The 22,113-nt window shown below is 47.9% G+C and overlaps 1 protein-coding gene across 1 annotated transcript in view; it reads left to right on the top strand.

Moving 5' to 3' along the window:
- The window catches only part of LOC137536635 (pancreatic lipase-related protein 2-like), a 118,765-nt gene that overhangs the window by 34,475 nt on the left and 62,177 nt on the right, over nt 1-22,113 (top strand). Inside the window, exon 4 of the mRNA XM_068258885.1 lies at nt 63-188. Within this exon, the coding sequence (XP_068114986.1) occupies nt 63-188 (126 nt within the window). The remainder of the gene's footprint in view (nt 1-62; nt 189-22,113) is intronic.

Genomic DNA, 22,113 nt, shown 5'->3' with positions numbered 1-22,113 from the left:
GTATATATACCCATTTTTGCTTCTCTCCCTCTCTCTCCCTTTCCCATCTCTTTGTTGCACAGGTCATTGATATCACTGATTCCTCTGCTGTCAGTGGAACCAATTTTGACCCTAAGAAAAATACAGTGATAATCTCGCATGGCTACCTCGATGACGGTTACCTACCATGGATTCAGGATTTGTGTCGGGTGAGTGTGCATGGATCATCAGCACAATAAGAAAGGACTGCTTGTTATGGGCGGTTCCAACAATGTTTAATATTACTCATAATTGTTGTTACTAGGGAAGATTTCCAAGTTTCCAATCAGAAATTGGCATTCCATGGCGGTAATCAGTGATTGGAAATCGCAATTCTGTGGAATACCACATTACCAACACAGAATTTTTAGGGCAATCACAAGATGAGGAATTATTTCGCCAATCAGATAATCTGTATTGTACCGTGAAAATTAGAATTCCATGGAATACTGAGTACCAAGACTTGAAAACTTTAGGCCAATCACGAGACTCGAAAGTATGAGGCAGATCAAAGAATTCGGGAGTGTACTGGTTACCAATCGGAAATACAGACTACACATAATAGCGTACATCTGCAAAATATAGCAGATTCTCCAAAACACTATTTATTTCTTTAACCTCCTTAGCGGTAACCCCGAGCTACACTCGTGGTAGTCGCCGGGAGGTCCATGCAGAGTACTGCGCGCAGCGGGTGTTTGCACTCACCTCACAGGAGATCCAGACGTTGGTGGCCATTCCTCTTCCTGTGCACGGAGGCTCTGCATCCCCCTAGTGAGGTCACCGACTGTCATCATGATGACAGCCGGCAATCTCACTATAGGGTTACAGGGCCACCCAGAGGATGGAGGGAGAACTACAGCACTGGATCCCAGGGAGATGAGTAAGTGCAGGGGGCTGCTCTAGGCTCTCTAGCGGTATGATTTTTTCTTGATTTTAGGGTATAAAAGCACATGAAAATTTTTTACCGCTTTTAGACCCTAAAATCAGGAAGGAATCATACCGCCAGGGAGGTTAAAATCAACTATCTTTACTGACAAAAAAAAAAAAAGCATTCAGCTGATATTGCAAATTCCGATTTACTCTGAAATTCCTTTTTCCGCAGTAATCAGAAAGATGATACTCGGAATACGCAATTCCATCGGAATCAGAAATTGCCATTTCCGACCAATCCTGGTTGTTATTCACCCTCCTGGCGGTAACCCCGACCTACACTCGGGGTAGCCGCTGCAGAGGATTTCTCTGCCTCAGGAGGGATTTTTTGAATTAAATTTGCTTTAGCCTTTGTAGCACTTCGCTAGCTACCATCGTCCCCCAAGTCCCTCCGCTCTTTTTTGATTGCCCCCGATCGCTGCCGTTATACATACTCCCCTTCCCCGGATCCCGTGATGGCTCAGCCTCTACAATCAGCTCCAGGCTTCACTATGGGGAGGATCGGGATTGCGCATGACGTCAGACGTTATGTCCGATCATCGACATAGCGACGACTGAAGCTCATTGGGGAGGCTGCAGCTCTCGCAGGATCGCGGCTAGGTAACGTATAGCGATCGGGGGGATCAGAAGGGTGCTTGGGACTTAGGGGACAATGGTAGCTAGTCTAGTGCTAGCTACAAAGGCTAAAGCAAATTTAATTCAAAAAGTCCCTCCCGCGGACACAGCCTCAGAAACTGTGTACCGCCAGGGAGGCTAATGAGGAGGCTAATGGTTTATATATAGCACTTCACCTTCTATACCACTGGAAATACAAATATCAGTCCACGATACAGATGCAATATACAACAAAATGTGGCAATAGCTAATACACACAATAGCCTCAATTCTGGTAGCTATGTGCAGTACATTTTTTTGGGTCTGTAAAATACCGCAATCGGTATTTTCCCGGGTTTGTTTGGCTGCAAAATGCATACACTTTGACTTGAATTGAAAACATTATTACAGGAAGTGGCACCAATCTTCCATCTTGCGTAACAAAATTTCCACAGCTTAAAGTGAACCTAAAGCCAAACAAAAAAAATGAGATTAAATCACCTGGGGCTTCCCTCAGCCCCCTGCAGCCGATCGGTGCCCTCGCAGCTCCGCTCCGATGCCTCTGCACCCGCCGGCGAACACTTCCGGTTTGGCCGTCACCGGCCGACAGGCATGGGAACGCGAGTGATTGTTCGCGTTCCCAGCCTGTATATCGCACCTTATGCTGCTATTGCGGCCAGCTGGTCGCAATAGCAGCAAAGGGGGCGATATACAGGCTGGGAACGCGAACAATCACTCGCGTTCCCATGCCTGTCGGCCGGTGACGGCCAAGCCGGAAGTGTTCGCCAGCGGGTGCAGAGGCATCGGAGCGGAGCTGCGAGGGCACCGATCGGCTGCAGGGGGCTGAGGGAAGCGCCAGGTGAGTTCATCTCATTTTTTTTGTTTGGCTTTAGGTTCACTTTAAAGGATACATCCAAGCACCTAAAAAAAAAAAAAAAAAAAAAAAGATCCACTTACCTGGGACTTCTTCCAGCCCATGGCAGCTGTCCTGTGCCCGCGCCGCAGCTCCGGTGGTGCCTGGTCTTCTCCGCTGGCTCAGCCAACCCCGCCAGGACGGGTTCCGGGTTGGCTCCTTCTGCGCTCCACGGCGCGTCACGTGGTCTCTCCGACGTCATCAGGACGGTACTGCACATGCGTAGAACTACTGCACCTGCGCATTACTGTCCTGATGACTAGAGATGGCCCGAACCTCCAATTTTCGGTTCGCTAACCGGGTTTGCGAACTTCAGCATAAGGTTAGGTTTGCGCGAACTTTTGGGAACCGCAATAGACTTCAATGGGGAGGCGAACTTTGAAAAATAGAAACACTTATGCTGGCCACAAAAGTGATGGAAAAGATGTGTCAAGGGGTCTAACACCTGGAGGGGGGCATGGATGAGTGGAATAGACGCCAAAAGTTCCGGGGAAAAATCTGGATTTGACGCAAAGCAGCGTTTTAAGGGCAGAAATCACATTGAATGCTAAATTGCAGGTCTAAAGTGCTTTAAAACATCTTGCATGTGTATACATCAATCAGGGAGTGTAATTAGAGTACTGCTTCACACTGACGCACCAAACGCACTGTGTAACGCACCACAAACAGCTGTTTGCGTAGTGACGACCGTGCTGGACTGGTGCGCACCGTGGCGATAGGGGGTTTTCAAGCCCATATGGTCGCCGGGCTGTGGTAGCTCAATGATAGAACAACAGTGACTGTCCAGCTGATCAAATTTGGTCTGACCACAATGAAGCAACGACCTTATTATCTTCTTGTATGTAGGTAGGTGTCACGGACGGTTGCGGGGACGCAGGGGCGTCCTGGCACCGCCCGTGAAGTAAAGAACGATCGCACTCGATTCCTGCATCGATTGCGCTTCAGACAGTATCCCTCAGCTAAGACAGATTCCCCAGCTGTTCCTAAGCTACAGTGACAGCCTGGGGGGAAGCTGTTAATTAGCTGGGACATATTCCCTGTGGAAGGCACAATTTCCCTTTTGGCTCTGGGAACCAGGTGACACTTAGCTGATCTCATGGAGATGTTAATTAACAAACCAGGAGTCTTTTCAGAGCCAAGGAAGCTAATCCCAGCAGGGGGCAGACTTAGCGGAACCATTCAGCCAGGATAGGGAAACATAGAGTTATGATCTTTATGCATGTTTTAGAAGTACCATACATCGGAGAAATGTGAAAGTTATATCATTCTGCTGGTCCGGAGCTTGTGAGTGTTTTGATATTAAATTTGGGCCCCTAGCCTAACCAGAACGCTGGGAATTCCACCGTTTTGTAACCGGGCATGCAAACATGCCCAAGTTTGATATCATATTAATCGGTAGGTTCTGGGGATCGAGAATATGTAATTATTATCTGTGTGCCGGCCGCGCAGGTCGGCCTAGGGAACCTGTCAGGATTATGGGTTTGCTAAAAGCCCCTGCCCAGGTGTGATTACCATAGTCCGGCCTAGGGGGCCGACTCTGGAAGCCCGCCTCTGAGCTCATCTCCATTAAAAGTGAATGAGCTGCCTGAGAAGATCGTCCTCCACACTGAACCATCTTGCACTCATCAGATGCCAGCTTGAGGATATGCTGGCATCCACCTGGTCTGAACTCTGAACTCTGGACTTTGAAACCAAGGACTTTATGATTCTTCCCACAATAAGGACATCTTTCCAGGAACTAAGTATTTTTCTCCCTTCTTTTATTTTTCATACTGGCTATTACTGTTTCAATAACTGTTGATTTTCATAATTGTCTGTATATATTAATTATTTATATTGCGTGAATAAACGACTTTTCCCAAGTCATTCACTGTTTCGCTACCCTGCTTATCAGCACACACAGAAATGATCCCGGGTCTCTGAAGATACGCTACTGTTTGTTTGTTGTTGGCTAGACAGAATATCGTGTGTTAACCGTTTTATTCGCAGGACTAGTCAGTTAGTGAGTTCCTCTGTCTCAGGAAACAGAGGTGGTGGCAGATCCCATGAACTAGTGTGTGAGTTGTAATCACCCGTGTCTCACAGGCTCCCTTCTGAGTTGTCTGCGGCTAATTCTTAACGGTTCCTGCGCATTGACTGCGACCAGAGTTCGCACGATCTGTGCGCTGGCACCGTTTAGAAGGCTAAGTGCGGTCAGCCACAAGGGCTCCTGTGACAGTGGTAGGCAGCGGTTGGGACCTGTGTTGTGCTGAAAGTATCTGCGATAGCGCTAGCGCTATCGAGAAACGAACTAATTCGTTGGTGTAGCTGGAAGGCAATATATTTTTTATATATACAGAGAGACTGTGTAGCCAGTACCCCTCCCCAAAAGTTTTATTTTATTTGGCATGGAAATGTCCGGGAACTACAAGCTCATGGCCGTATCCGACCTGGAAAATCTTTGTCAGCTGCGGGGCATTGACACCCTCCGCAGGAACAAACAGGACATGGTAAATAACTTGTTTCAATGGGATACCCAGCAACCGCGGGAGCTGGATGTGTCTGCTGAGGTAGACGCTGCCCCATCTGACTCAAGGCAAGGGGAACCAGAGGCTGAAGATCCTAGGCGTACAGAGGTTGAGCATCCTGCGGGCCCTGTTGCAACAGTTACGCCAGAGACTGTCAGTATGGACCCCAATCCCAGAGTTTCTGAAAGTACTCGCCTGGAACCGGCCAGTACTGGACTGTCCGTTTGTACTGATCCGCTAATGCAGCAGGCATTACAAAAGCTGATGGACACTGACCTGGACAAGTACCTGCAGTACATGCGTGAGGAGCGCCAATCTGCAGAAGCGCGGACAGAGCGCCAAATGCGGGAGGAACGGGAGCGGCAAGCTGCTGCTGCTGCTGCTGCTGCTGCTGAACGCCACGCGGAGAGGGATGCCGCAGAGGCGCGGGAGAGACGACAGCATGAGCTCAACATGGCAAAGGTGCAACAGGCCAGCCGGAGTTCACCGCCCAGCCTCCCTGCTGAAGGAGCTGCAGCACCCGTAAGTGCAAAATTTAAATTTGCTAATATTGAAAAAGACACTGACATTGACTTGTTTTTGCGGTCTTTTGAAAAAGCATGCCGTCAGTATCGTCTGTCCCAAGACCAGTGGGCCAGACATCTGACACCGTTGCTGCGCTACAAAGCGCTTGACGCTTTCGCAGAATTGCCTGCGGAAAAGGATAATGATTATGCTGCTATAAAAGACGCTATCATTACTAAGTACCAGCTGACGCCAGAAGCCTATCGGAAAAAGTTTAGGGCCTGGCAGAAAAAGCCTTCTGATTCGTACCGAGATGTGGCCAGCAGCTTGCTCACCACACTCCGGCAGTGGACTCTAGGCCTCACCAAAGGGTCTTATGGCGTCCTGGAGGACTTGATAGTCCTCGAACAATTTCTGAACATTTGCCCTGCTGATGTACGCCAGTTTGTGCTAGAACGCAGGCCGGCTTCAGCCACTGTCGCTGCAGACCTTGCTGAGACTTTTGCAACTACCCGGGTGGCTGATACACGCAGAACTGTCCCATCCAGCTGGAGAGGAGGTCAGCCCAATACCTCGGCAGACCCTCCTGCCCCTGTGAGCCGTCCGCCACAGAGGCCACCCAGCGCAGCTGCTGCACCCAGGCCTGCAGCGCCTGGAGAGGTCACCTGTCACTACTGCCGCCAGCCCGGACACATGAAATTCGACTGTCCGGAGCGGAGACAGACACCACCAGCACCTGGATCATCTGCATCACCTGCACCTCACCCACAGCAGAGGCAGCCCGCCAGCGAACCACAGCCTGGATCATCCGATTTTGTCCTGTTTGCCCGCGGAAAGGAAATCCGCGACCGAACCGACCAGCAGCAACTTGTTAGAGTGAACGGCAAAGTTGTCACCGGATTTCGAGACACCGGAGCTGACATCACGTTAGTTCACTCACATCTTGTGCCAAAGGAGAGCATCAGCTCCAGCCGATCCCTTGCCCTTACTGGAGTAGAGGGCACCCTTTTCCACATAGCCCACGCCAGAGTGAAGCTGGATTGGGGAGTGGGAGGGGTCCACGAAAGGGTTGTTGGGGTTATGAAGGATCTCCCAGTCCCTGTGTTGCTAGGGACTGATTTGGGCAAGCTTGTGTCCTACTATGAACCTGCCACGACCGCCTTGTCGCTCACGGAAGGAGACGGACTCTCCACCCACCACCAGGTACTTTATACACTTGGGGGAGCACCAGGGGGAGGTGGGTTGAATGTGCCCAGTTCAAGGGTACCAGGTTCAATAGTGCCTGCTTCAAAGGCACCTGAGTTTGATGTACAGACTGTCTGTTGTGATGATGCTGTAACTGTACCTGAGTTTCTTGTACAACCTGTCTGTAATGAAAAAATGTCTATACCTGTCAATGTCATTACTGCATGCAATGATGATTTGAGTAATGCCCGTCTGTGCCATTCTGACAGTGTACCTGTGCTAGCAGTACCGCGCAGCTGCACTGCTCAGAACCCGAGCTCAGAACAGGTGGAGGGGGTTCCGGCCTCCTCCCCCTCCTCTGACCGCAGGGATGAGACCTTTCAGCCGCTGGCCTCGTGTGACATGAGCCAGTTGGCTGAAACTGACAGCGCCATATTCTCAGCCGCACTACAAAGTGACCCAAGCCTGGAGGTGCTCAGGCAGCAAGCTGCTGAGCCCCTCGCAGACGGGGCCGCTTTCAAGGTGTACTGGGAAGGTGGGAGACTGTACAGTGAGTCTGTACAGCCCCCTACAGGTAGATCCCACGCGAATACCAAATGGCTTGTGGTCCCGAGTGCGTTCAGGGGACATGTGCTGAAATCCGCACATGGTAATCCTCTGACAGGGCACTCAGGGGTCCGCAAGACACTCGCCGGTATTCGGAACCAGTTTTATTGGCCCCGGATGAACAGGGATGTAGCAAACTACTGCAGGGCATGTGCCGTCTGTCAGGAGCTGGGAAGGTCCAGGGATTCCCGCGGGGTTCCCTTAGGTCCACAGCCACTTAGCAGGGGAACCCTGCGTGGGCTGGCTGTTGACCTAACCAACCCACTGCCCGTTGTCAGCAGTCCCGGCAGACACCACGTCCGACTGCAGTGGCGCAAACGCCCTGTCCAGAACGGTCCATGTTGGGTCAACCCTGAGGGTAGCAGACCGCGACCGGTCCAGGGGAACCGAGCCACAGGCTCCAATAGGTTTTCCCGCCGTACCGGCAACTCGAGGCCCGTCAGCCAGGTTAGCGGCGCCGCCACACATCTTGCGGATGAGTGGCTGAGCCGCGGACAAGGGGAAGGGCTGTCACGGACGGTTGCGGGGACGCAGGCGCGTCCTGGCACCGCCCGTGAAGTAAAGAACGATTGCACTCGATTCCTGCATCGATTGCGCTTCAGACAGTATCCCTCAGCTAAGACAGATTCCCCAGCTGTTCCTAAGCTACAGTGACAGCCTGGGGGGAAGCTGTTAATTAGCTGGGACATATTCCCTGTGGAAGGCACAATTTCCCTTTTGGCTCTGGGAACCAGGTGACACTTAGCTGATCTCATGGAGATGTTAATTAACAAACCAGGAGTCTTTTCAGAGCCAAGGAAGCTAATCCCAGCAGGGGGCAGACTTAGCGGAACCATTCAGCCAGGATAGGGAAACATAGAGTTATGATCTTTATGCATGTTTTAGAAGTACCATACATCGGAGAAATGTGAAAGTTATATCATTCTGCTGGTCCGGAGCTTGTGAGTGTTTTGATATTAAATTTGGGCCCCTAGCCTAACCAGAACGCTGGGAATTCCACCGTTTTGTAACCGGGCATGCAAACATGCCCAAGTTTGATATCATATTAATCGGTAGGTTCTGGGGATCGAGAATATGTAATTATTATCTGTGTGCCGGCCGCGCAGGTCGGCCTAGGGAACCTGTCAGGATTATGGGTTTGCTAAAAGCCCCTGCCCAGGTGTGATTACCATAGTCCGGCCTAGGGGGCCGACTCTGGAAGCCCGCCTCTGAGCTCATCTCCATTAAAAGTGAATGAGCTGCCTGAGAAGATCGTCCTCCACACTGAACCATCTTGCACTCATCAGATGCCAGCTTGAGGATATGCTGGCATCCACCTGGTCTGAACTCTGAACTCTGGACTTTGAAACCAAGGACTTTATGATTCTTCCCACAATAAGGACATCTTTCCAGGAACTAAGTATTTTTCTCCCTTCTTTTATTTTTCATACTGGCTATTACTGTTTCAATAACTGTTGATTTTCATAATTGTCTGTATATATTAATTATTTATATTGCGTGAATAAACGACTTTTCCCAAGTCATTCACTGTTTCGCTACCCTGCTTATCAGCACACACAGAAATGATCCCGGGTCTCTGAAGATACGCTACTGTTTGTTTGTTGTTGGCTAGACAGAATATCGTGTGTTAACCGTTTTATTCGCAGGACTAGTCAGTTAGTGAGTTCCTCTGTCTCAGGAAACAGAGGTGGTGGCAGATCCCATGAACTAGTGTGTGAGTTGTAATCACCCGTGTCTCACAGGCTCCCTTCTGAGTTGTCTGCGGCTAATTCTTAACGGTTCCTGCGCATTGACTGCGACCAGAGTTCGCACGATCTGTGCGCTGGCACCGTTTAGAAGGCTAAGTGCGGTCAGCCACAAGGGCTCCTGTGACAGTAGGCATAGGTAGGTGCCCCAATATAGGTAGGTAGGCATAGGTAGGTGTCCCAGTTTAGGTAGATAGGCATAGGTAGGTGCCCCAGTAGTAAGCTAGGCATAGGTAGGAGTCCCATTATAGGTAGGTAGGCATAGGTAGGTGTCCCAGTATAGGTAGATAGGCACAGGTAGGTGCCCTAGTATGGGTAGGTAGGTAGGCATAGGTAGGTGTCCCCGTATAGGTAAGCAGGTGCCCCAGTAGTTAGGTAGGCATAGGTAGGTGTCCCAGTATAGATAGTTAGGCAGGGCCTGGCTGGCACAGTAATAGCCAAGGTCCAGCTGCAACAGATAGGGCTGTACAATGCAGTGTCAGTGGGCAACACAAAAAAACACATCAGGAGAACATTAGCTCTCAAAAGAGCTGTTGAGGGGTGCTATTTTAGCAATAACAATCAGCCAGGAGCAAGCTAACAAGCCTGCAAGAGCCTAACTAATCTTTCCCTATGAGAGTCCCCCAGCAGCTGTCCCTTCACTAATTAATGCAGGCACACAAGTGAGTGTAATGGTCAGCGCTGCCTGCCTTTTATAAGGGGGGGCTCCAGGAGAGAGTGTAGCCTATTTGGCTACAATGTGCCTGCTGACTGTGATGTTGAGGGTCAAAGTTCACCCTAATGGCGCACTGTGGGGGCGAACCGAACTTTCGGAAAAGTTTGCGTTACATGGCGAGCGCGAACCACTGGAAGTTCGCCTGGAACCGTTCGCCAGAGAACTGTTCAGGCCATCTCTACTGATGACGTCTGAGACGTCTGATGACGGCTGCCATGGGCTGGAGGAATCCCCAGGCAAGCGGACCTTTTTTTTTTTTCAGGTGCTTGGATCATTCCTTTAACAGCGACTTATATTCCAGGACTGGAGAACACAACAGCAGATTTCCTCAGCAGAACAAGGAGAGATAACAACGATTGGTCCCCGAAGAAGAATTCCAGTATATATGCGAATAGATGGGAACTCCACAATTCGATCTGATGTCAACCTACAGCAACACCAAATGCAAATACTTCGTTTCAAGACGACGCTCAAAACAGGCAATAGCAACAAATGCACTAATAGCAGACTGGAGGTTAAAAATAGCTTGTGTATTGATGCCAGTCCTGTTAATTAGAGATGGCCTGAACGGTTCTCCGGCGAACGGTTCCTGGCGAACTTCCGTGGTTCGTGATCGCGGCAAACCGGGAACTTTTCCGGAAGTTCTTTTCGCCCCCATAGTGCACCATTAGGGTCAACTTTAACCCTCTACATCACAGTCAGCAGGCACAATGTAGCCAATCAGGCTACACTCCCTCCTGGAGCCATCCCCCCCTCCCTCATAAAAAGCAGGCCCCGCCGGCCATTATACTCACTCGTGTGCCTGCAGTAAATAGAGAAGGGACAGCTGCTGCAGTGCAGACTCTCTCATAGGGAAAGAATAGTTAGGCTCTTGTAGGCTTGTTAGCTTGCTCCTTGCTGATTCTTATTGCATAAATAGCACCCCACAACAGCTCTTTTGAGAGCTAATATTGTTCTTGTGATCTATTTTTTTTTATTTTTTCTGTGTGTCCCACTGACACTTGTGTTGCATAGACAGCCTTGATAATCCATACTGTGTGTGCTACTGCCAGGCCCAGCACATTCAGTGACTACCTGTGTGTGTGACAGGTGCACATTGTAATAACCAGTACTGCATATACCTACTACCTGTTGTTCACAGTGCACCCACTTACCTACGTGAGCGCACGCAGTGTGGTATACCGCTCCGTGCATACCTGTTTCTGCACCTGTGTGACTGACTGCACATTGTATTAGTCAAGTCAGTGCATACCTTTCACTTCATCCCTCCCAATATGGACAAAACAAAAGGCAGAGGCAGGCCACCTGGCAGGTCTGTTCGAGGTCGCGCTGTCGTGATTTCGTGCGGCCCGTGACCAAAGTACAGTGTTCAGAAGAAGGCACGTGCCATCAACCCCCAATATTGTCAGGACGTAGTTGACTATTTAACACAGAACACCTCATCTTTCTCAGCTTCTGCACGGAAGCGTGACATATCTTCCTCCTCCTGCTCTGATTCTGGCACCCCACTTAACACTCAGTCGGCTACCACCACCAAAGTGCCATCACCCCAGGGCTCAGCGGTATGGAAATTTTTGTGTGTGTCTGCCTCAAATGAGAGCAATGCCATCTGTACTCTCTGCCACTAAAAATTGAGCCGTGGAAAGACCAAGACCCACGTAGGGACAACTACCTTACGAAGGCACATGATTACAGAGCACAAACTGCAATGGGATGACCACCTGAGGGAAAGCAGCACGCAAAAGCAAATCCACACACCTCAGTGGAAGATATGCAATTATTTCTCAAAAAAGGTGATACCCAAACTGTACTGTGATGTTGAAAGGCAAGTGGTGTCATCTCTGGCACACAGCATTGGGTCAAGGGACCATCTGACCACCTGGTCTGCAAAGCACGGTCAGGTGTGCCTGAAGACTGTCAGTCCCCACACACAGCATCTCTGCCTGCATGCCACTTGACTGCCTTCTCCACCACCACCAACAGGGTACAGGACTCCAGGCGGATTAATGAATTTTTAAGGCCGCTGCTAGCAGCGGCCGCTATACTGATTTTTCTGGTGCGTGTACTTGCCTGCCTAATTTTTCTGGCTGCACTGCGACTGCAACAACAAAACAAAAGGCATGTACATGTGCCAATTCCCCTTCGTCATTTCCTTACCATGGTGAAGGGGTGTGGACAGACCAAATTCGATCAACTGGACAATCACCTCAGCCTGGCGACCACATGGACTTGAAAACCACCACGACCTGCACTCTCACCATGGTGCGCACCAGTCCAGCACGGCCGTCACTACACAAACAGCTGGTTGCGGTGCGTTACACAGTGAGTGTGGTGTGTCAGTGTGAAGCAGTACTCTAATTACACTCCCTGATTGATGTATACACATGCAAGATGTTTTAAAGCATTTTAGGCTTGAAATTTAGCATTCAATGTGAATACTGCCCTTAAAATGCTGCTTTGTGGCAAATCCAGATTTTTTCCCGGGACTTTTGCCGTCTATCCCACTCTGCCATGCAAAAACTCAGATGTTAAACCCCTTGAAACATCTTTTCTATCACTTTTGTGGCCAGCATACATTTTTCTAGTTTTCCAAGTTCGCCTCCTCCCCATTGAAGTCTATTGCGGTTCATCTCTACTGTTAATAATCCATCGATTATTACTGAGATTGACCAGAGAGAACGTAATAATAATAGCTGTGATTCCCAGGGGCATAGCAATAGCCATGGGGCCCTGGAGCAGAACGGGCCAAGGTGGTATTTGATGTTTTCACTATTAAATTTCTTGTGTTCCTCCTCCCTCTCACTTTGTCTCAGTGCCCATGGACTATGAGCAGTGAAGATAGCATGAGAATGTAAATTGCCCAGTTAACTCATATCCATAGGATATGGGCAGATGGCATTGCATAAAAGTGCCTGCATCTGATGGCCCCATGAAAGTTCTGCTATAGGGCCCCATAATCTCTAGCTAAGCCACTGGTGATTTTGTTTTGGCCAAGGAGGCCATGGTTCCCGTTGCTGTGGAGACTGAAATTACAGCAACCGATATTCCTACCTCTGCTATCCAAGTTACACCTGGCAGTCTGGAAAGGTCATGGTTCCCGTTGCTGTGGAGACTGAAATTACAGCAACCGATATTCCTACCTCTGCTATCCAAGTTAAACCTGGCAGTCTGGAAACTGAAACGAGGAAATTTGGATTTGTTTGGTTGCTCACACAGTGGGATTTAAACCATCCTGAAAGCAAGAAAGTCATCAACCAATAATATATATCATAGAATATGGGCAAAATTTGTAGAGTTTGCTGAGCGACTACATTTTGATGTTCTAAAAAACCACAAGTCACTGAGATCCTTCAATTTCTTCAGACAGGTATGGATAAAGGACTGGAATTTCATTCGCTGAAGGTTCAAGTATCAGCTCTTTCGGGTTTGACTGATCAGAGATGGGCTTTGCATCCTCTTGTTATGCAATTTCTTAAAGGCGTAATGAAGAAAAAGCCTCCTAGAAAGACAATTTTTCCAAAATGGGATTTACCCTTAGTATTGGAGACACTGTCAAAATCATGATATTCACCATCAAAAGATTGTACGTTGTTGCAATTCATACACAAAGCAGTTTTTCTAGTAGCGAAGTCTTCAGCAAGAAGAGTATAAGAACTTCAGACCTTTGGATGAGAAAAGCTTTCACTAACATCCTATTCGAATAGAGTAATATTGAGGCCCATTCAACACTTTATTCCTAAGGTCTCATCAGTATACCATTTCAATCAAGAATGGACATTGCCAACACTGCTTGAAAGGGTAATCCGGTGCCTCACCCCTTGAACCTAGAGGAAACATTGAAGGCGAACATCTCTCAGAACAATAACAAATGGGAGTACACGCAGTACAGTCTCAAGGCTGACAGTATCTTGTCTACTTCGGGGAGGCGAGTCCACCACCACCTCCTGAGGAATTTTAAACTTTTTAGTACCTTTTATCCTGCTGGCGCCTCTGTTCACTCTTATATTACCAATATCCACCCCTGGTGGAGGGGTCGATCCCCATCTCTCTTTTTTCCTGATCTACAGAGAGCGACTTTTAATCCTGAGTAAGGACAGGTCTAATCTCCTCACCTGCTTGTACAGTGGTTACCTAGGAGGTAACCCACTTTTGTAAGTATATACACTATATACTTTTCAATTCCAACCTACTGTTTTGCTTACTACACTATATTGGGCTCTCGGTGTCCCCACTTTTGTTTATCTCTCAGACCAGGTCATTAGGCAAGACAGAAAGATTAATCGTAATACTCTCAGGTTACAGGAAAGGACAGCCTGCATTGTCAAGATCAATTGCACACTGGCTAGTGAAGACGATCCTGGACACATATAGACAAACAACCTAACTCCTCCGGAGCAGATTACGACACACTCAACGAGGGAGTCAGCAGCTTCCTGGGCTGTTTTACTAAGGTTTCAGTGGAGAAAATCTGTCAAGCGGCCAATTGGTCATCCATTAATAAATTTATGAGATATTACAGAGTGGACCCAGCAGCTAATTCTACATTGAAATTGGGTTGTAATGTGTTGAGAGCTAATCTGGGAAATATTGTGAAATAATTTTTTTTCAGCATTGCACATCATCCCTCCCTGTGTATTATTATTACTAGTTAACTTCCGATCGTGCTGCCATGGAAACATATGGAAAATTGATTACTCACCAAACGGTAATTTTCCTTTCCAGATGTTTCCATGGCAGCACGAAGCTCCTTCCCTAGATTCTGTGATTCAAAACGGACTAGACTAGGGAGGCAAGTTAAAGGAGGTAATTTATAGATGGGGTGTGGGACTTAATCCGATCGTGCTGCCCTCGACACATCTGGAAAGGAAAATTACCGTTAGGTGAGTATTCAATTTTCCGTTATCAGTCATCTTACCGCAGTAACTTTGCTACTTTTTTCCTCTAACTTTAACATTGATGTTTTAAAAAACTTTAAGGTCTTTTTGGAAAATGTTTTTTTCCCAGTGTCCATCTTAACATAGCCTGAAAATGTGGTGTTTCTAGCACATACAAGGACTTTGCTATTAACCGCTAAATTTGGCGGCTGTTTGCCTGCCATTTAAGTCTATGGAGGCTGCCGTTAACGGCTGGTTCATGAACATTTGTGGTAAATTCGCGTTCACGAACACAAAATTTGATGTGTGCTACATCACGATTTTTCCTGAGAACTCCAATTTTCGGTAAAATACCCCAAAATTACAACACGTTTTATGACATAATTCACTGCATGCAGTAAATTCTGACTAAAAGCTACCAGAATAGCAAACTGCTTTAACCGCATGCGGTAAAATACTGCGTATGCGGTAAAACGTACGCTAAGCCTACCAGAATTGAGGCCAATGGGCTTGATTCATCAAAGTGCTTGCGTTAAAAATGTGCTTGTCGGTAATTTACCGCATTCGAAATTTACCAATTTACTAAGTGGGATTCGGCAATTTTTTTCATTATCGGCAGTTGTTTGTTAATAGATCGCTAGTGTTCTGTAATGATGCGCTAACAAGCTGTCGGTAAAGCTGTCAATAAATATCGAGACTAGCGATCTTTTATTTAAAAAAAAAAGCCGTTTTCAAAGTGCATTGTGGGTAAGGAAGGTGCATTGTGGACCACGGAGGCTGCCCTAAGAAATCGCGTGGTTGGCCTTTTGGCGCCACTAGGGGTGTGTTACAGCCTTTGAAATTAATTTAAATTCAGCGCTGCGTAATATTTTGGCGCTTTATAAATACAATAAATAAATAAATGTAGTTTTAATTTAAATTAAAAAATGTATTTGAATAAATAAAAATTAAATTAATAAAATAAATAATATTAAATAAATAAATGTAAATATAAATAAAATAATAACATAAAATTTAAATAAATAAAAAAATAAAAATAAATAAATTATGCCCTTTTAATTTAAATTTAAGAATTGAAAATGTTATTTTGATAAATTAATGCATCAAACGGCTCCATGACTACAAAATGAATGTATCATAAAAGATACCGATGGAGGATAATTCAATACTGCCAGGCAAGTGCAGGAGATAGTTAGCTCGGTATTTAGCGCACAGAAATGCCCACTTTCAGGTTCATGAATACAACTTTTGGTAAATTTACCGAAAGAACGCCGCATTCATACTGACTGAATACCGTACTGTCGGTATTTGCTGTCGGTAATCTTCATGAGTACAAACATTCAGAATAGGGATGCACTATTTTACCGAACGATCGATAAAGCATTCGGTAAGCGCTCGGTAATGCTTAATGAATCGAGGCCATTGTCCAGCAAAACATACTAAAATGAAATGCAATGTAAGAAATACAGCCTTTCCAGCTTGCAATGTTAGAGAATAGGAGAGAAAATTAGGTAAGGCAGTAAGTAAACTGTATGCTAGATGGCTTTTAGTTTTTGACTTAGATTTACCAAGAATTAGACAGAGCCCCATCCAAAGTTTTGCAGGGGGGCCCAGCGATTCCTAGTTATGCCCTTGCATGCTGGCCTTTCTATTATCAGTACAACATTTTAACATTTGAAAATGAGAAATATGTACATTTAAAAGATGGGAATAAAGTTTAGAGTAAGGTAAACACATTTTTCAGTAGAAAAATACATATTTTTACAGAAATCTGTACACCAGTACTGAAAGAGGGACAAATGAAGACAGAAGAGGGACAGGGTGATTTGGTTCCTAAAGAGGCACTGTACCTCCGAAAGAGGGACAGTTGGGAGCTATCCCATCACTGAAACCTCATGGCAGTTGGATGGCAGTGCAGGGTAAACCTTCACTTGACCCTGCACTAGTGTTGGGCGAACAGTGTTCGCCACTGTTCGGGTTCTGCAGAACATCACCCTGTTCGGGTGATGTTCGAGTTCGGCCGAACACCTGACGGTGCTCGGCCAAACCGTTCGGCCACATGGCCGAACTAAGAGCGCATGGCCGAACGTTCCCCGAACGTTCGGCTAGCGCTGTGATTGGCCGAACGGGTCACGTGGTTCGGGCCCGAACGCGCTCTGATTGGCCGAACGGTCACGTGGTTCGGGTAAATAAATACCCGAACCACGTCATATCTTCTCCATTTGTCTGTGGGTTTAGCTTTGGGTAGGCAGGCAGGGTAGTTCGCTCTCCAGCCACGCTAGCCAGGGTCCCCCCCAGTCATTGTGTGTCGCTGCTGGGAACAGTAGTACACCGCTCGCTCAGCCACACTATATATAGCATTGTTTACTGCCACTGTGTACCTCGCTCAGCCACGCTATATATAGCATTGTGTTTTCTGACACTCTGTGTACACGGCTTAGCGTGACTAATATAGCATTGTGTGTACTGCCACTGTGCACCTCGCTCAGCCACGCTATATATAGCATTGTGTTTTCTGACACTCTGTGTACACGGCTTAGCCTGACTAATATAGCATTGTGTGTACTGCCACTGTGCACCTCGCTCAGCCACGCTATATATAGCATTGTGTTTTCTGACACTCTGTGTACACGGCTTAGCCTGGCTATATAGCATTGTGTGTACTGCCACTGTGTACCTCGCTCAGCCACGCTATATATAGCATTGTGTTTACTGCCACTCTGTGTACACGGCTCAGCCAGACTATATAGCATTGTGTGTACTGCCACTCTGTGTACACCGCTCAGCCAGACTATATAGCATTGTGTGTACTGCCACTCTGTGTACACGGCTCAGCCAGACTATATAGCATTGTGTGTACTGCCACTCTGTTTACACGGCTCAGCCAGACTATATAGCATTGTGTGTACTGCCACTCTGTGTACACCGCTCAGCCAGACTATATAGCATTGCGTACTCTGCCAGTCAGTGTGTATATTGCTGGGATCAGTAATACTCCACTCACCGCCAACCACTATATGAGCTCACCATGAGTTCCTCAGAGACCTCCGCTGTGAGCAGCACTCCCAACAACAGCAACAGCCAACGCCCCACGCAAGCTATAACATCCACTACAGCAGCCAGTGGTCAGCAGCAGCCCTCTCCGGAGGAGAATGTTGTGTCCATCGGTCCGTCGCCAGAACGATTAATGAGGGCTGCCATTGAGGAGATGATGGGGCCTGATGTGGAGGAGGAGGTCGGGCTCAGGCCAGCATCCCAAGTTAATGTTGAGGACGATGAGGGGTCTGTGTCTGGGGATGTTGGGGTGGCAGAGGTGGTGGGTGGGTCAGACTCAGGAGAAGAGTTGTATGATGAGGATGATGATCGGGACCATCTGTATGTGCCTCAGAGTCCGACCCCGGAAAACATGTTGTATCGTGTGTTTAGGTACTAAAATCTGCGTTCCCACTTCCCAGTACTGCCTGCAGTGCCCGGGTCCACGGATCCATATAATTTTTTGGGCAGCACTATCAAACTGTGGTACTATGAGTGAGTTGCCATGGTCCTTCTGTGCTGCCTGTCACACTCACCGTCTGTCTGCAGATGGATTGTTCAACACAGCTACGCCATCTGACATGTAGTCCTGGACCTTGACCATCTTCTCTAGGCGATTGGTGTTGGAGGACGTGGAACTGCCCGATTGCTGTTCTGTGGGCTGCTGCATGGGTGTCAGAAAATGTTCCCACTCCAAGGACACTGCCAATACCATTCCCTTTTGGGCACTAGCAGCAGCTTGTGTTCTTTGCTGCCCTCCTGGTCCTCCTGGATTTGCTGAAGTCAGTCTGTCGGCGTACAACTGGCTAGAGAAGGAGGAGGATGTCAATCTCCTCTCTAAAGTCTCCATCCTCAAGGGCCTGCTGGAATTGTTCCATTTTTGACCTGTCTGACACTTTCTTCAATCAGTTTTTTAACATTGTGTTTGTATAAACTGGGTATAAACCCAGTAATTGGTGTTGTCCAGATTCCAGAATAATGAATAATAATGAATAGTGAATAATGCGCGGGCCGCGTTCAATGCAGTCTAGCATGAATTGAGCCATGTGTGCCAGAGAGTCCTGCCAGACTCCTCTATCTTCATGTTCTTGTAAGCGTTGTGATTGTTGTGATGCACCATATTCGTCACCAGCATCACTTTCTTCCTCTTCTGCTGTCCTTTCCCGCTAAATTGTGGAAGTCCAACGTGCACCGCTCTGTCCCTCGGCAGTGGGGGCATCCAATTCCTGCTCCAACTCCAGCTGTTCCTCGTCCTGTTCTTTGTCATAGCTGGGACCAGCGTTTCCTGAGGCAGGTTGCCTGATGTTGGTATCATCACGCTGATCGTTTTCATCTTCAGAATCCCCCACTTGCATCATGCCAGCGGTTTCCATCTTCAACATTGATTTCTTCAGTAAACACAGCAGTGGTATTGTAATGCTGACTGTAGAGTTGTCACTGCTCAGTCACGCAACGTGGATTGCTCAAAATTTTGGAGGACTTGGCAGAGATCCAACATGGTGGCCCAATCAGATCCACAGAAGCTTGGTAGCTACTAGCTGCTGGAATGCGCCTCGGCACTGCGCAAAAGCGTGCTAGCATATGCAGCGTAGAATTCCAGCGCGTAGGCAGGGACATCACCCAGCGAGCGATGGTGCGCTAGATTGAAGCACTCCTGCATCTCTTGGTGAGTCCTTCAGAAGCGGTACTGGACTTTTAACAATGTTTTTTTTTTTTCCTTCAACAGAAGATCTGCCACGTTGGAGTGAGGAGGACGCCGCCGACCCCGACACCAAGCTGAACCCCGGCGAACTCCAAGCAGAGGATCTTCAGGAACCCTCAAGGCTTTGAGCAAGCTGAGGAGGATCAGCAGTCCCGACGAGACCTCTCCTCATATGCGACTGAGTGCAGTGGAGCTCCCCAGAACAACCTCTCAGTTGTCACTTTGTCACTGGTCACTTTGTCACTTTGTCACTTTGTCATTTTGTCACTTTGTCAGTTGTCACTTTGTCACTGGTCACTTTGTCACTTTGTCATTTTGTCACTTGTCACTTTGTCACTTGTCACTTCTCACTTTGTCACTTGTCACTTTGTCATTTTGTCACTTGTCACTTTGTCACTTGTCACTTCTCACTTTGTCACTTGTCACTTTGTCATTTTGTCACTTGTCACTTGTCACTTTGTCATTTTGTCACTTTGTCATTTTGTCACTTTGTCACTTTGTCACTGGGTAACTTGTCCAGATGATCTCGGTACACCTCCTGAGATTCAAATTCCTGCACACATTGCTCTGGGATTTGGGTGTGATGAATGATGCATCTAACTGGCCACCGGAGGCAATTAAGGCCTTCAAAACATTGAAAGCAGCTTTCTGTTCCGCCCCCATTTTGCGTCATGTTGAGTTGTTGACGTCATGTTCATCCTCGGCCTCGCCTTGCATTTCAGTGCGAGGTGCATTTTCCACAGAAAAAGGTTGTGAATCCGGGCACAACATTTGTGGCTGTTCCATTGACCTTTCACAGGTAGAAGATTGTGGGGGTGGGAATAGCTCCTCCGAATAGCCCATTGTGTCCTGAAAACTACTCATTGCATTGCTTTGCGCACACATTTTTTTGTCCTCATGCAAGGCCTGAGTTGCACCTGAAAGCGTGGCCTTCTCCTCCTGCGCCTCCTCCTGTTCCATCACGTCTGCTGCTGCTGGGTTAGCGTTGACACCCGGTCCCTGTTTATTGAACCTCTTATCTTTATTACATTTATGACTGCATGGCGGTAAAAAGCATGCTATCCGCACGCTTCTTGTCCTCATGCAAGGCCTGGGTTGTTGTGTCTCAAAAAGCATGGCCTTCTCCTCCTGCGCCTGCTCCTGTTCCATCACGTGTGCTGCTGCTGCTGGGTTACCGTTACCGGTCCCTTTTCCTGGAACCTCTTCTCTGTATTACATTTATGACTGCATGGCGACAAAAAGCATGTTACCTGTGCAAAGAAACATGACATTTTCCACATTTAAAAGACAGTTTTTCCTTTGAAACTTTACAATCAATTTTCTCAAAAACTATAAGCTCTTTTTCAAATATTTTTTTTCCTCTTGTACCCACTCCCAAGGTGCACATACCCTGCTAATTTGGGGTATGTAGCATGTAAGGAAGCTTTACAAAGCGCGAAAGTTCGGGTCCCCATTGACTTCCATTATGTTCGAAGTTCGGGTCGAACACCCGAACATCGCGGCCATGTTCGGCCTGTTCGGCCCGAACCCGAACATCTAGATGTTCGCCCAACACTACCCTGCACTGCCATCCAACTACTGTCCCATCTCCCTCCTCCCTTTTGCCTCAAAAATTCTTGAACGCCTGGCCCACCAACACCAACGACTGACCAACTTTTTCAATTCCAACTCGATCCCCTGCAATCTGGTTTTCGTACAGCTCATTCTACAGAAACAGCCTATGACTTTGCCCTTGCCAAAGCGGAAGGAGAATACTCCATCCTGCTCCTCCTGGACCTCTTCTAGGCATTTGACACTGTCGATCACTCCCTCCTCCTCCACTGCCTGCAGTCAATGGGCATTCAGGACCTAGTGTTAGCCTGGATCCCCTCCTACCTCTCCAACTGCTGATAAACAACATTCTTCAATGGCTCCTCATCCACTCCTACACCCCTCTCAGTTGGTGTTCCTCAAGGTTCCGTCCTAGGACCACTACTGTTCTCACTCTATACTGCCTCAGTTGGCAAAATCATCTCCTCCATGGGCTTCATTTACCACCTGTATGCCGATGACACCCAGATATACCTCCACACCCCAGATCTCTCCTCCTCTACCATGGACAAAGTCTCCACCTGCCTCACAACTATTTCCTTCTGGATGGCCGCCAGGTTCCTGAACCTCAATGTAATGGGTTGCGGAGATGCCGTCGCGCGGTCTGTCATCGGGGCGGCTGTCTCCGCGTTCAGACCGGCAGTTTCCGCACAGCAGCATGCGTCTGGTTTGCCTGGGCCTTCTAGTGCACACAGATGGAGAGCTGCGCGCGCACTGGAAGGCAGGAACTTTATGCCAGTAGGAGAGGGATCAGCTGATCATGTCGATCAGCTGATCCCAGCGCAGTTACTGATTGGCTGAGTGGCGCTGGGCGGCGCTGAGGAGCGCTGCAGTATATATAGATCTTGCTGGTCAGTCTCAGGTTGTCTGCCGCTGCGAATACTTACGTGTGAGCACTCAGACCTCAGTAGGATCCAACAGTGTGTTAGAACCAGGTGGACCAGGGAATTCACACTTAGCCAGATTACGCTTGTGTTATACTTTAGACCAGTTCCGGAGTGTCGAGACCAAGGACCTCACACCCAAGTTTAGGATTACCGTGTCATTGCTGTGTTATACTTTAGACCAGTTCCGGGGTGTTGAGACCGAGGACCCCACACCCAAGCTTAGGATTACTGTGTCATTGCTGTGTTATACTTTAGACCAGTTCCGGGGTGTTGAGACCAAGGACCTCACACCCAAGCTTAGGATTACTGT

The sequence above is a fragment of the Hyperolius riggenbachi genome, chromosome 10 (assembly GCF_040937935.1).
Source record: "Hyperolius riggenbachi isolate aHypRig1 chromosome 10, aHypRig1.pri, whole genome shotgun sequence".
NCBI lineage: Eukaryota > Metazoa > Chordata > Amphibia > Anura > Hyperoliidae > Hyperolius > Hyperolius riggenbachi.
Note: the sequence above shows the minus strand (reverse complement) of the source record. Positions and strands in the feature narration are given on the sequence as shown.